Here is an 11,607-nt window from a genome sequence, read left to right as displayed (position 1 = left end):
CAATGGAGGCTTAGGGTATCTGGTTCTGGACTATAGGGCCGCAAATGAGCCCTATGAAAGAGATTAAGATGCTTAAATAGGGTACCAAGTCCCGAAATTAGGGTTTCCCAACCCAGACCTGACTCACCGAGTCCACTTGCCGACTCGCCGAGTCGGTCACTTGCTTTACACCCGGATCCCGCTCCGACTCGCCGAGTTCCTCCCTGGACTCGACGAGTCAACCCTCTTTAACTTAGGGTTTTTCCTTTCCTTTCTTGACCTTTCTGAGTTCGGGTGTTACAATATATATATATATATATATATATATATATATATATATATATATATATATATATATATGTATATATATATATATATATATATATGTATATATATATATATATATATATATATATATATATATATATAGAGAGAGAGAGAGAGAGAGAGAGAAAGAAAGTTAGGTTCAAATGTTTTCATTATCTATTGTGTGCATGTATGATTAATTTTGGACCAATCATTTTAGTTATTTTAAGAAAGTAATTAATACATATTAAATGCTGAAGATGTAATTAATATTCATTATATCTTCAACATGTAATATGCATTAATTACTTTCTTAAAATAACTAAAATGATTAGTCCAGAATCAATCATACATGCAAACAATAGATAGTGAAAACAAAATAACTTAACCTTTTATATATATATATATATATATATATATATATATATATATATATATATATATATATATATATATATATATATATATATATATATATATATAACAAGCTACATAATATGTTAAACGTAATGATAAACATAATGGAATGGTAAAAATTTGTAGTTTGTTATACGAAATTAAAAATATACATATTACATTAACTGACAAGTTATTGAAAATATTTGGCATTTGCTAACAATCAACTTATACTATTTTAACATAAAATCTCGTTGACCTTTATGCCTCGTGTTTTAACCATATTATTCACCCATTCGTCCAATTTTCCAAAGCGACTTGTGGCTTTTGTCCATTATATATATGGATGATTGGATACCACGAAAAATATCAAAACCGAAGCCATGGCAACAATGCTCATAATACTCGGCTTACTTATGAGTCTTCTCGTATCCATAGGTTTTTTTTTCGTCACATTCACGAATATGATTTACATTTTTCATATATATTTTATATATTCTGGTATATTATCTGTATTGTTTTCAAATAAATGTTATCTAGTTTTCTATGATTTTCAAAAATATCCATATATCCAAAATTTCGGATGGGTATTTGCACTATTCAAAGAATTCCTTTTCTTTAACAACGGATCAATCAAATGTTGAAACGTGATATTCGAATATGAGTCAGCTTTTCATTTGGTAGTGTTAATTTTCGAATGATCACGTACACTATGTGAATTTAATGGAAGCTGGATATTCTAAATAAGTGTTTTTAAATTTTAATTTTGTAATTTGTTAATAAATATTTATTTTGCAGAAATTCAGATAAAAGAATGTGATAATAAGAATATACAGTACATATTTCTAATGTGTATATTTTTATTTGTATGCAGTAATAGTGTTAAATAAACAAGTTATTAATACAATCTAGTTGTCTAAAACCAGTATGAATATTTAATGGTCTAAAACCAGTATGCAGTCTAACTGTATACTAGGCAAAATATTACTATAAATTTCGGTATCTAAAATTAAACTGTAGGCATCTAAAATTAACTGTGTGTTGAAGATGCTCTAACTGTATAGTAGTTTATGTGTGATACAAAAAGATGAACCATGCATATTCTAATGATTTTAGTTTTACAGATGCGCAGGTCGGCGTGTGTTATGGCAGAGTCGGTGACGGTTTGCCGTTACAACAAGACGTCGTGAACCTCTACCGGCGCAACGGCATAACCAGAATGCGAATTTATGGTCCAGATCAAGCCACTCTTCAAGCCCTAAAAGGAACCAATATCGAACTCATGATCGGCGTTCCTAATGATGCTCTGCAATCCCTCAATGATCAAGGTGTCGCAAATACATGGGTCAGAAACAACATCCAGAATTACCCCGATGTCAACTTCAAATACATCGCCGTCGGAAATGAAGTCGATCCAAACAACGGGGATAGTCGATTCGTTAATTTCGTACTTCCAGCAATGCGAAATGTTCAAAACGCCATTAACGCCGCTGGCCTGCGGAACCAGATCAAGGTGTCGACGGCAACCTACACCGGTCTGTTAGGCGTCTCCTATCCACCAAGCAATGGCGCCTTTCGTAACAATGTACAAGGGTTTATGGAACCGATAATCAGATTTCTTGCCGGAAACAACTCTCCAATGCTTGCCAACATCTACCCCTACTTTGCCAACCCTATTTCCAATCTCCCGTATGCGTTGTTTACGGCGCCGGGAACAGTTGTGACAGATCCTAATAATGGTCTACAATACTCTAACATTTTTGACGCCATGTTAGATGCTCACTATGCAGCTCAAGCGCGTCTTGGTGGGGGGAATGTGCAGATTGTTGTGTCGGAGAGTGGTTGGCCGTCGGCAGGCGGGAATGCAGCGACAGTAGAGAACGCTGGAACTTACTACAGGAACTTGATTAGGCATGTCAGAGGAACAACGGGGACACCGGCGAAGCCTGGAAGGTCTATAGAGACGTATTTGTTTGCAATGTTCGATGAAAACAGGAAACCTGGTGAAGAGTCGGAAAAACATTTTGGGATTTTCTCCCCTGATCAACGACCTAAATATCAATTGAGCTTCAATTAAGGAAAAGTAAAAAACGCCATTTCTGAAGCTATGAAGAATATTCCATATATAAAATAAAGTGGTTTTCCACTGCTTAATAAAGTGATGATGAAGTAAAGATGCTTAATTATCTTTGATGTTGTTTTTGGTATCGTTTTGATAGGGAGTTTAAATATATGTATTGAATAGGGGACCAACTTTGTTGTACTTGTATCCAATATCTAAATAAAAACTTTGTTAAATATATATATTCAGCTAGAACTAAAACCTTAAACCCTCTCATGTACCTCATAACCAATTTGGCAAACAAAAACAGTTTGTCTAACCACCTATTGCGACATTCCCGTTTGTTTTGTTGGATTATAGGAAATGATGATATCTTTGACGATTGTTGGGCATAAATTTTTTCATATTGCGTCACATCCCTCTCTTAGCCATCCCGATCGAAGACCTTAGGATTTAAATCGGGTCATCTATAAGGAGGTGTTTACCAAACATGCATGAAGCATATTTATGATTTTTCATCTCTTTATCGATTAGGCAATCATGTATGATGTATCGACAACATATTAGCAAAATATAATGATTTAATATATGGTCTTTTCAAAACATGTAACTTTATTATATGAAATTGGGTTAACCATTAGTATAGAAGAGGTTTAATGATGCAGTTAAAATTATTAGTTGATTCAGTTATCAAACCATACCAATAAATACATCATAGAAACTAACATTATTTGTTGATGTGGTACACAAACCGAATAAGAAAATATTGTAAACCGTCCTATAAAATAAAATAGTTTTTTTCCATGTTTTGACCAACAAGTATAATTGGACACAACCATTTTGCAACAAATGAAACTCTATTTCTTCAGTACAATTAAACGTTTTAAAGTTTTTACAAACGTTACAAGGACAACAAATCAATCCACTTCCATTATTCATGTTATTTGTTTTGGCAACGCTAATAAAAGTTCGAACACCCTATATATAAAATTCAAAAAAACGTGAAGTTTTGTACATCCAATAATCACAATTCATATGAAAATACAAATAAACAAACAAAGAATGTAAATATATAGATTTTAAACAAACAAGTTATGTAAATTTTAACATGTTAATAATCAACAAAAATCAATTTAAAAATAACAATAAACACTCATTTAATAAATAAATAAATATGTAGAATAAAATCAAAAGTACATTAAAATTAAAATTACCTTTAGTGAAGACATCCAAATAACTAATAAGGATATTTTGAGATTTTATGCATTTATGTTGAAGAGAAACTCCATCAAGAAGAAGTATGTTTTTGTTTATAGAAACCCTAAACGGATATAGCTAGGTTTTAGTTGATACGCTCTTAGAAATAGCACCAAAAAATCGAAATTTAATGATGCGTTTTATAAAATAGAGCATCAAAAAATTGTAATTTAATGATGTCATAACAACACGTCGCACCAAAAAATCATTTCTAATATTAATTCTTTGTGAACCGCACTAACAAATGTACTAGGAGTTCACTTTCCGTGTTTTTTTTTTTTTTTTGTAATGAGGTTCTATTGTTTTTTTAATGTTACAACCATTTCCTAATGCGGTTTTTCCAATAAGAAACCGCCTTAAAAAAATAATGTTTCACACTATAAAATACCTAATATATTAGTGATCAACCCGTACATTTATTAAATACTTTCATCAAGGCCGGTCCTGTGGATTAAAATTATCCTCAAATGTTCGTGAAGAGCCAGAAAAAATGTTCTTATCACTGTTATAAGTTTTTTAAACATTATATATATATATATATATATATATATATATATATATATATATATATATATATATATATATATATATATATATTAAAATTGCGACCCAAAAATAATTAGAGCCATCCTAAATGAAGGCCGTAAGATTTGAAATTGGGTCCTCTATATGGAGTTTGCATGAAGCATATTTATCGATTTTCATATTTTTATAGATAGGACAATGCATAGACAAGATATTAGCAAAATATACTGTTTTAATATATCAGCTCTTCAAAATGGGTAATTTTTAATGTTTAAATGGGTTACTTTTACACTTATTAAAAACTCTAATACTTAGTGGTACTATCGATTATGCGAAGAGTTGGCCTCTTCGCAGTGATAAGTGGTGGTGATAGGTAATCAGAATCTTGTTGCAGGAAATGAAAAGGGTGGGGAGGGGGAGTATATTTGTTTTACTTTTTGTTTTTTTATAAAATTTTAAACTAATAAAAGAATATATAAATGGAAAAAAATTATTAAAGGTAAAATAATTATTTTATGTAAATAAGGACTAACGACTAAGCGTGCAAAAAAAAGTGTTAATTTTTAAAAATGATTATTAAACCTGCATTTTGACACATGCACGAGTACAAATGTACAAATGACGTAATTTATCTAAATTTTTAATTAATTGGAACATATAGATAGAGATGATTTGATCATCTCAAATTCCGACTTCGAATCATTATCAACGATTTTGATTTTAAAAGTATATATGTTCATAACACTATTAGCGAAATGTTCGAGATAGGTTGAAATAAATACATCATTCGACTAAAAGACTTTTCTATGCGAAAGTTTATTTAAAGATAATACAAATTATCATTGAGTTAATTTTAGTCTCTTAAGATGAACATAAAATACTTTAATCATTAATAAGATACCACATAGATAAATATATACGCATGTATCTATATATCATACAATTATACTATTCGCTAAATACATATATTATCGAATACACAGTTTAACCGGGTCTTTCCCGAATTCGAAGGAAGATATGTATTCAAATTCAAATGGATTATTCCAGTGAATCTTTATCCAAATCCGACCCGCAACTAACCAATTCGTTTCAGATTACTTGTCCTTGTGTATTAATTCCAGGAATCCGAATGTGCTAAAACTCTGGTGAAACACGTAAGAACAAATTATTTTGACACAAATTGTGGGCTTTTCTTTCTGCCCCTCAGTTACAATTTACAAACACAACAACATGAGTCGGACTCTCGGTAGTCTCCAAAGACATGGGCTCAGCGGAATGCAGCTACGTTAAATATAAGATACTAGTCTTATGTCATTTATTTTAAGAAGATGATCCAACCAACCATGATGCAGTAAGACAAGCTTAGTACAACCCCCATAGCGGCATAGTACGAGTCTATTTTGGCAACTGTAAACCTCATATTTAATTTCTTTATTGGTTAGTCAATATTGGTATTATACAGAAGGTCCTCTCAACAATTGAAACCGTTCTTTTCAGTCACATACTGCATATCTTCAATTTTGTTGTTGATTAATAGTGTTGCATATCTTCAATTATTTTTTGATTAATAGTGTCGCTTACAAATTTTACAACAAGCCGAATAAGCTCTTCGCATTATATCTACAGGTCAAAATAAAAGGGCACCTGCTGCCTCTGTCTCTTCGCTCCTGATTTATCAAACACAGCCAGTGCTAACTTTATCATCGGAGTGTACACTTGCGTTCCGACCCGAGAATACGACTAACCGATTCGTTTCAGAAGATACTGGAGCCAAGATGAGAGCTATGTTGTAGCCTCATACTACACCGTGGATCCAGGTACTCATCGATCAATCATTTTATCCATTTATATAATGTACATAATATTATTTTCTGACTAAACTTATGGGATTCAAAAGTCCGACTTCATTTCATAAATGCATTTTAAAGTTTTAATTTTACTCTTTTATATATATATATATATATATATATATATATATATATATATATATATATATATATATATATATATATATATATATATATATATATATATATATATATATATATATAGGAAAAGTGAATATACCCTTAAGGGTATATACGCTTAGGTATCCAAACACATCATGATACATCGTTTTGTTTGATATATTTATTAGGGTAAATTACACCGTTGGTCCCTCGTGCACATGCCAGAAAGCATGTTTAGTCCCTATTTCCAAAATTTAACTCGTGCAGTCCCTCGTTGTTATTTATCTTGCATGGTTAGTCCCTATGCACGTTAACTGTTAACTCCTTCCGTTTAAGCTACCCACGTGCCTTGCACGCAGGGGCATTTTCGTCTTTTTAGGGTTTGTGTCCATATTTAATGCCGTTACACCTTAAATCTTATAAAGAACACTGCAACCCTCTTTTCCTCTGTATCCTCTCGTTCGTCTCTTCCCCTCGTTCGTCTCTTCCCCTCGTTCGATCGATTTCTTCCAAATACATAACAATGATCGATATTAAATGCAATTGTGGAGCCACTGCAGTGATTCGCACATCTTATAGCAAAAGAAACCCTGGGAAACTCTATTATGCTTGTACAGTAAAGGTAAGGTTAATGATTTCAATTTCGTTCTTCGTCTTCTCTAATTTTGCCCTAATTCTTCATCTACTTTAATTGGTTCAGGGACCATTGTGCAAGTTCATAGGATGGGTGAATGATTATGATCAGGACTGTGAGTGTATGGCGTTTAGGATGAAACTTGAAGAACAAAATCGCAAATTGAAGCTTTACCTAGTTATTAGCTGGGTTTTTTTTGTTTCAGTCCTTATATATAAAGTGTAGGTTAAGTAATGAAGTTGTTAGTATTTTGGTATGTGTATATTGTAATGGAGACTCTTTGTAATGTTATTTGTATTAACAAAAAAATTTCAATTTTAGTTGCAATATATTGTGTAATCATAATGTGGTGTTATCAGTTGGTGTTCAAATTTAATGAAAATGTGGTATTTGCAACATATGCAATATACCATTCAATACTAGCATCCAATATAACAATTAAAAAGGACAAAAACTCTAAAATATCCAAGATAACCATTGACCATTAACATAAAGGGACATCCAAAATAACAACATAGTCTTATGGCATACAAATAGTTATCCTACACAGCAACAAAGTATCAAAATACAACACATAACAACAACAAAGTAATATGGCAATAAATGCCTAACAAAAACATAGTTATCCTTCATGATCATGATACCAAACTACAAATTCTCAAAGCATGGGGCTTTTTCCTTTGTTCCCAACTCCATTTTGTACACCACCACTGCTACCTGCTGCACCTTCTCCTGTTGTATTCCCTGCTGCACCTTCTCCTGTTCCATTCTCAGTCTGTGATTGTCCCTTGCAGGTCCTTCCATTATGGCCCACATTTCCACATTTTGTGCATGTTACAGATTTCCATTTTGTGGACACTCCATCATCTTCTGTTGCAGATCTTCTTCTCTTTTTTTTGGTCTGCCAATAGGGACACGATACTTTGGTGGTATCAACTTGGTAGGACATGTGCTTTTTTCCCACAATAACCTCCCATTAATAGGTTCAACTTTGAAGACATACATTTCTTTCCATGTCTTGAGCCAATAAGTTGGGTGTACCCATGTCTCAGGTATTCCAACATTTTCATTGTTGAGCCTCATATCCCATATAGCTGCTATACTATGTTTGCAGGGTATGCCTGTCAGTTCCCACCTATTACATGAACAAGTTTGTTGGTCCATATTAACCACATACTGATTAGTACCTTCACTTGTAACCTGGTACTTCCCATTGCCACAGAACACTGCCCTACACTGTGCTGCCCTTTCTTTAATTTTTTCAAGGGTCTTAGTGGCTGTAGGAGTTAATGGGCCATTAGCTTTATCAATTTCTTTTTGAACCATGACAATTTTCCTCATGATATACTCCCTAATAAACTCCAAGCAACTGATAATTGGCTTATCACGACCCTTCACTATCTTGCTATTCAAACTCTCACACATATTATTCAACACAGCATCACAATGTGCCCTCCCTAATAAAACACAACTGTATTAGATTATATTTAAAAATTATACACTTATAAACATAATATTATATACCTGAGAAGTGGGATCTGGACCAGTGCTTAGGTGGAATAGAATTAAGCCAGTCATATGCTTCACTGTTAAGTTTCTTTAGTTCTTCCATGGCACTGTTGAATTGTGGTATGGTGGTACATGTTGCACATTTCCAAAGACAATCCTTGAATTCCTTGCCCCTCCATTTACGTTTCATGTTCTCATGAAGATGCCTTAGGCAATATCTATGCTCTGCTGCTGGGAAAAGTTTCTTAAGTGCAGGCAATAACCCCTAAATCATCAAAAGAGTGAAGTTGCTTATTGAATTGTAAAACATGCATGTGAAAATGAATGGAGAAATTTATTTACCTTCTGTCTATCTGATATGAAAGTGAAGTTGGAGTTTGCATACAAACCAAGATCATCTCCTAAGTTAGTTAAAAACCAGGTCCATGAATTAAAGTTCTCTGCTTCAACAACTGCATATGCCAAAGGGTATGTGCAATTGTTCCCATCTAAACCCTGAATTATCATGTCAAACACAGTAATAAGCAAACAATTAACTATGGTCAAACATTAATCAAATACTAAAATATGATTATGCACATACCACTGCTGTCAGGATCATACCATGGTATGGACCCTTCATGAATGCACCATCAAGCCCTAGTAAATCTCTTTTCCCTGCTGCAAATCCACTTTTCAGTGGACCAAGACAAATGTATACTCGTTCAAATACCCTGGTCTCAGATGCATAACATGGTTCACTTTGCACTTGAAGTTTGACTGTGGTGTTTGGATTTCTACTCTGCACCTCCTGTAAGTAGTCTCTTAGACATGAGTACTGAGCAGCAAAATCTCCCCTAATTGATTCCAGGGCTTTCGTTTTCGCCCTATGAACTTTCATGTCTGACAATCCAAGTTGGTATTTCTTCTCAAGCATCTCACGTAATGCTCTAAGTGGTATTTCTGGGTTTGCCTCCACTGTGTCAACAATCTGTTCAGAGAGAAACTTGTAGTTACATGCCCTAATTTTCCTTGTTTGAAGGCACGTATGTTGCTTTTCATAGGTCTTAACAGTCCAGTTAATGTCTTTTTTCCACTTACTCACTAGTAGGACCCATGGGCATTTATGAATAGAACCATCTTTCACTTTCTTTTTCTTTTGACTTGGTCCCACTTTGTCATTACTTTTGTTGGTCCCATCTGTTTCTAATATCCCAAGGTTTGGTATTGTCCCTTTGCAAACCACTCTAATCCTATTTTTGTCATTCTTGACGAAGTCTAACTCCCTTCTACTCTGTATGGAATGAAGATAAATTTGTTGTTTAACTTCCTTGGCTGTGCTAAAAGTCTGGTGGATGTAAAATGGATCTTTGACAGCAGCTGCTTCATTCTTATGTGCTCTTCGTAAATCTCTTATCTTCTTCCTTTTTTTACTAGCTTCACCCTCATCTGATGAAGATGCAGATACAAATTCTTCAGTGTTTATAACCTCTAATTCTTCATCACCTTCTACTGCTTCATCTCGATCATCAGGAAAACTTCCAACCCACTCCACCTCTTTGTCAATGTTGAGGTGAAAGTTCTTCATATCAACCTCTGGATCATCTAACAAATTATCTTCATCAACTATGTAATCGCTATCTTGACTGTATTCACTATCTTCAGTGTCATCACTATCATGACTGTCTTTACTAGCTTGACTGTCTTCACCTGCTTTTTCACTATTTGGTTCATCTTGTTCCATAGGAGTCCCACCAAAAGGTTCACACCATTCAAATGTATCACCCAAACCATCAACATTAGGACATGTGCTTCCTATCATTGGTTCAGTCAAAGGGCTATCAATTCTTGGTATATAGGCAGGGGTTGACTCAACTGTTTCACTCAATGTAACAAGGGGTTGTTCCAAGGTTGTTACTTGTACTAGGGGGTTCGTCCATAGTTTCTACATTCTCAAAAACAGGGGCTTCTTCACTAGGACAATCCCCTGAATTTGACCATGTCAATAACAAGCTTTTACGACAAAGGGACTCAGGAATTTCGTGTATCTTTATCTTTGCAGGGTTTGGGGACATTTGATACGTATGGAGCTTGGTTTCCCAAAACTCTGTATACACTTCTATCACCTTGTGTTCATACACGTATGACCTAAAGTGGTTTATATCTTCGTCACAACCCAAAGCATAAAACCCAAAATCTAAATCCCAGGTTGGTCGTTTGAAATGATAATAAATACTTTTACCTGGTTCCACACAATCAAGCAATTCCATTATCTCGTCCATATCATGCACCGAGAACAAGTCACTATCAATGCCATCAATATATTTCATCTTCCCCTTTATGTATTTGCGGCCTGGAAACTTCGTAAAAACTCCACCATAGTTCAATCGTATCGAGAACATACTTGGATTGTCAGCTGCGAACCCAAAAAAAAATTACGTTTTAGGAACGTATAATGGATGATCAACTGAAAATGTAGAAAATTTTACCGTATGATCTTTGGAGGTCGTATTCCTCCCATTCTTGCCTAATCCTCCAGTTCACCATCGTAGAAAACTAGGGTTTTCTCGTGCAATGCTAAGGGTCGACGGAGGATGAAATCAGAAATGATCGGTTATCGAAGTCGCGCCATACTGGTTCATGTATAAAAACCCTGAAAAGACGAAAATGCCCCTGCGTGCAAGGCACGTGGGTAGCTTAAACGGAAGGAGTTAACAGTTAACGTGCATAGGGACTAACCATGCAAGATAAATAACAACGAGGGACTGCACGAGTTAAATTTTGGAAATAGGGACTAAACATGCTTTCTGGCATGTGCACGAGGGACCAACGGTGTAATTTACCCTATTTATTATAATGTTCTTAAACTTCAACCATTAATTTGATTTACTTTCAAAATTTTCGAAATTTCACTATTATCTTTCTCTTATATCACCTCTATTTAACGAACATCTACTAGGCTATATATATTGTAGTTGAAAATGCAAATTATGTAAGGGGAAGATAAATAT

The 11,607-nt window shown here is 34.1% G+C and overlaps 3 protein-coding genes and 1 long non-coding RNA gene across 4 annotated transcripts; 2 read left to right on the top strand and 2 right to left on the bottom strand.

Moving 5' to 3' along the window:
- The first annotated feature begins 979 nt into the window (after nucleotides 1-979).
- Nucleotides 980-2,983, top strand: LOC145089457 (glucan endo-1,3-beta-glucosidase-like). The gene is made up of 2 exons (XM_079027897.1): nucleotides 980-1,119; nucleotides 1,806-2,983. The coding sequence occupies exons 1-2, from the start codon at nucleotides 1,065-1,067 to the stop codon at nucleotides 2,756-2,758; spliced, it is 1,008 nt and encodes a 335-aa protein (XP_078884023.1). The 5' UTR covers nucleotides 980-1,064; the 3' UTR covers nucleotides 2,759-2,983.
- Nucleotides 2,984-5,975: 2,992 nt separating this feature from the next.
- LOC145068778 (uncharacterized) lies at nucleotides 5,976-7,395 on the top strand. The gene is made up of 3 exons (XR_013689123.1): nucleotides 5,976-6,342; nucleotides 6,663-7,096; nucleotides 7,175-7,395. It is a non-coding gene; the product is annotated as an uncharacterized LOC145068778 (long non-coding RNA).
- A 491-nt stretch (nucleotides 7,396-7,886) lies between these two features.
- On the bottom strand, nucleotides 7,887-8,856 carry LOC145089451 (uncharacterized). Its single transcript, XM_079027890.1, has 2 exons — nucleotides 8,633-8,856; nucleotides 7,887-8,565 (listed from the first exon to the last, which is right to left on the bottom strand). The coding sequence occupies exons 1-2, from the start codon at nucleotides 8,805-8,807 to the stop codon at nucleotides 7,943-7,945; spliced, it is 798 nt and encodes a 265-aa protein (XP_078884016.1). The 5' UTR covers nucleotides 8,808-8,856; the 3' UTR covers nucleotides 7,887-7,942.
- Nucleotides 8,857-8,887: 31 nt separating this feature from the next.
- Nucleotides 8,888-10,500, bottom strand: LOC145089442 (uncharacterized). Its single transcript, XM_079027882.1, has 2 exons — nucleotides 9,201-10,500; nucleotides 8,888-9,112 (listed from the first exon to the last, which is right to left on the bottom strand). The coding sequence occupies exons 1-2, from the start codon at nucleotides 10,416-10,418 to the stop codon at nucleotides 8,909-8,911; spliced, it is 1,422 nt and encodes a 473-aa protein (XP_078884008.1). The 5' UTR covers nucleotides 10,419-10,500; the 3' UTR covers nucleotides 8,888-8,908.
- Nucleotides 10,501-11,607: the final 1,107 nt, after the last annotated feature.

Source organism: Lactuca serriola, chromosome 1 (genome assembly GCF_051521515.1).
Source record: "Lactuca serriola cultivar US96UC23 chromosome 1, Lser_US96UC23_V15, whole genome shotgun sequence".
NCBI lineage: Eukaryota > Viridiplantae > Streptophyta > Magnoliopsida > Asterales > Asteraceae > Lactuca > Lactuca serriola.
The sequence above is the reverse complement of the archived record's forward strand: the minus strand, read 5'-3'. Positions and strand labels throughout refer to the sequence as shown.

Bases quoted from the DNA above. Each gene is read 5' to 3' on its own strand.
- LOC145089457 (XM_079027897.1), top strand. From the start codon at position 1,065: ATGGCAACAATGCTCATAATACTCGGCTTACTTATGAGTCTTCTCGTA. The intron at 1,120-1,805 runs GTTTTTTTTTCG...TTAGTTTTACAG, and splicing joins GAGTCTTCTCGTATCCATAG to ATGCGCAGGTCGGCGTGTGT.
- LOC145089451 (XM_079027890.1), bottom strand. From the start codon at position 8,807: ATGAAACGTAAATGGAGGGGCAAGGAATTCAAGGATTGTCTTTGGAAA. The intron at 8,566-8,632 runs GTATATAATATT...GTGTTTTATTAG, and splicing joins GTCCAGATCCCACTTCTCAG to GGAGGGCACATTGTGATGCT.
- LOC145089442 (XM_079027882.1), bottom strand. From the start codon at position 10,418: ATGATAGGAAGCACATGTCCTAATGTTGATGGTTTGGGTGATACATTT. The intron at 9,113-9,200 runs GTATGTGCATAA...ATGATAATTCAG, and splicing joins GTATGATCCTGACAGCAGTG to GGTTTAGATGGGAACAATTG.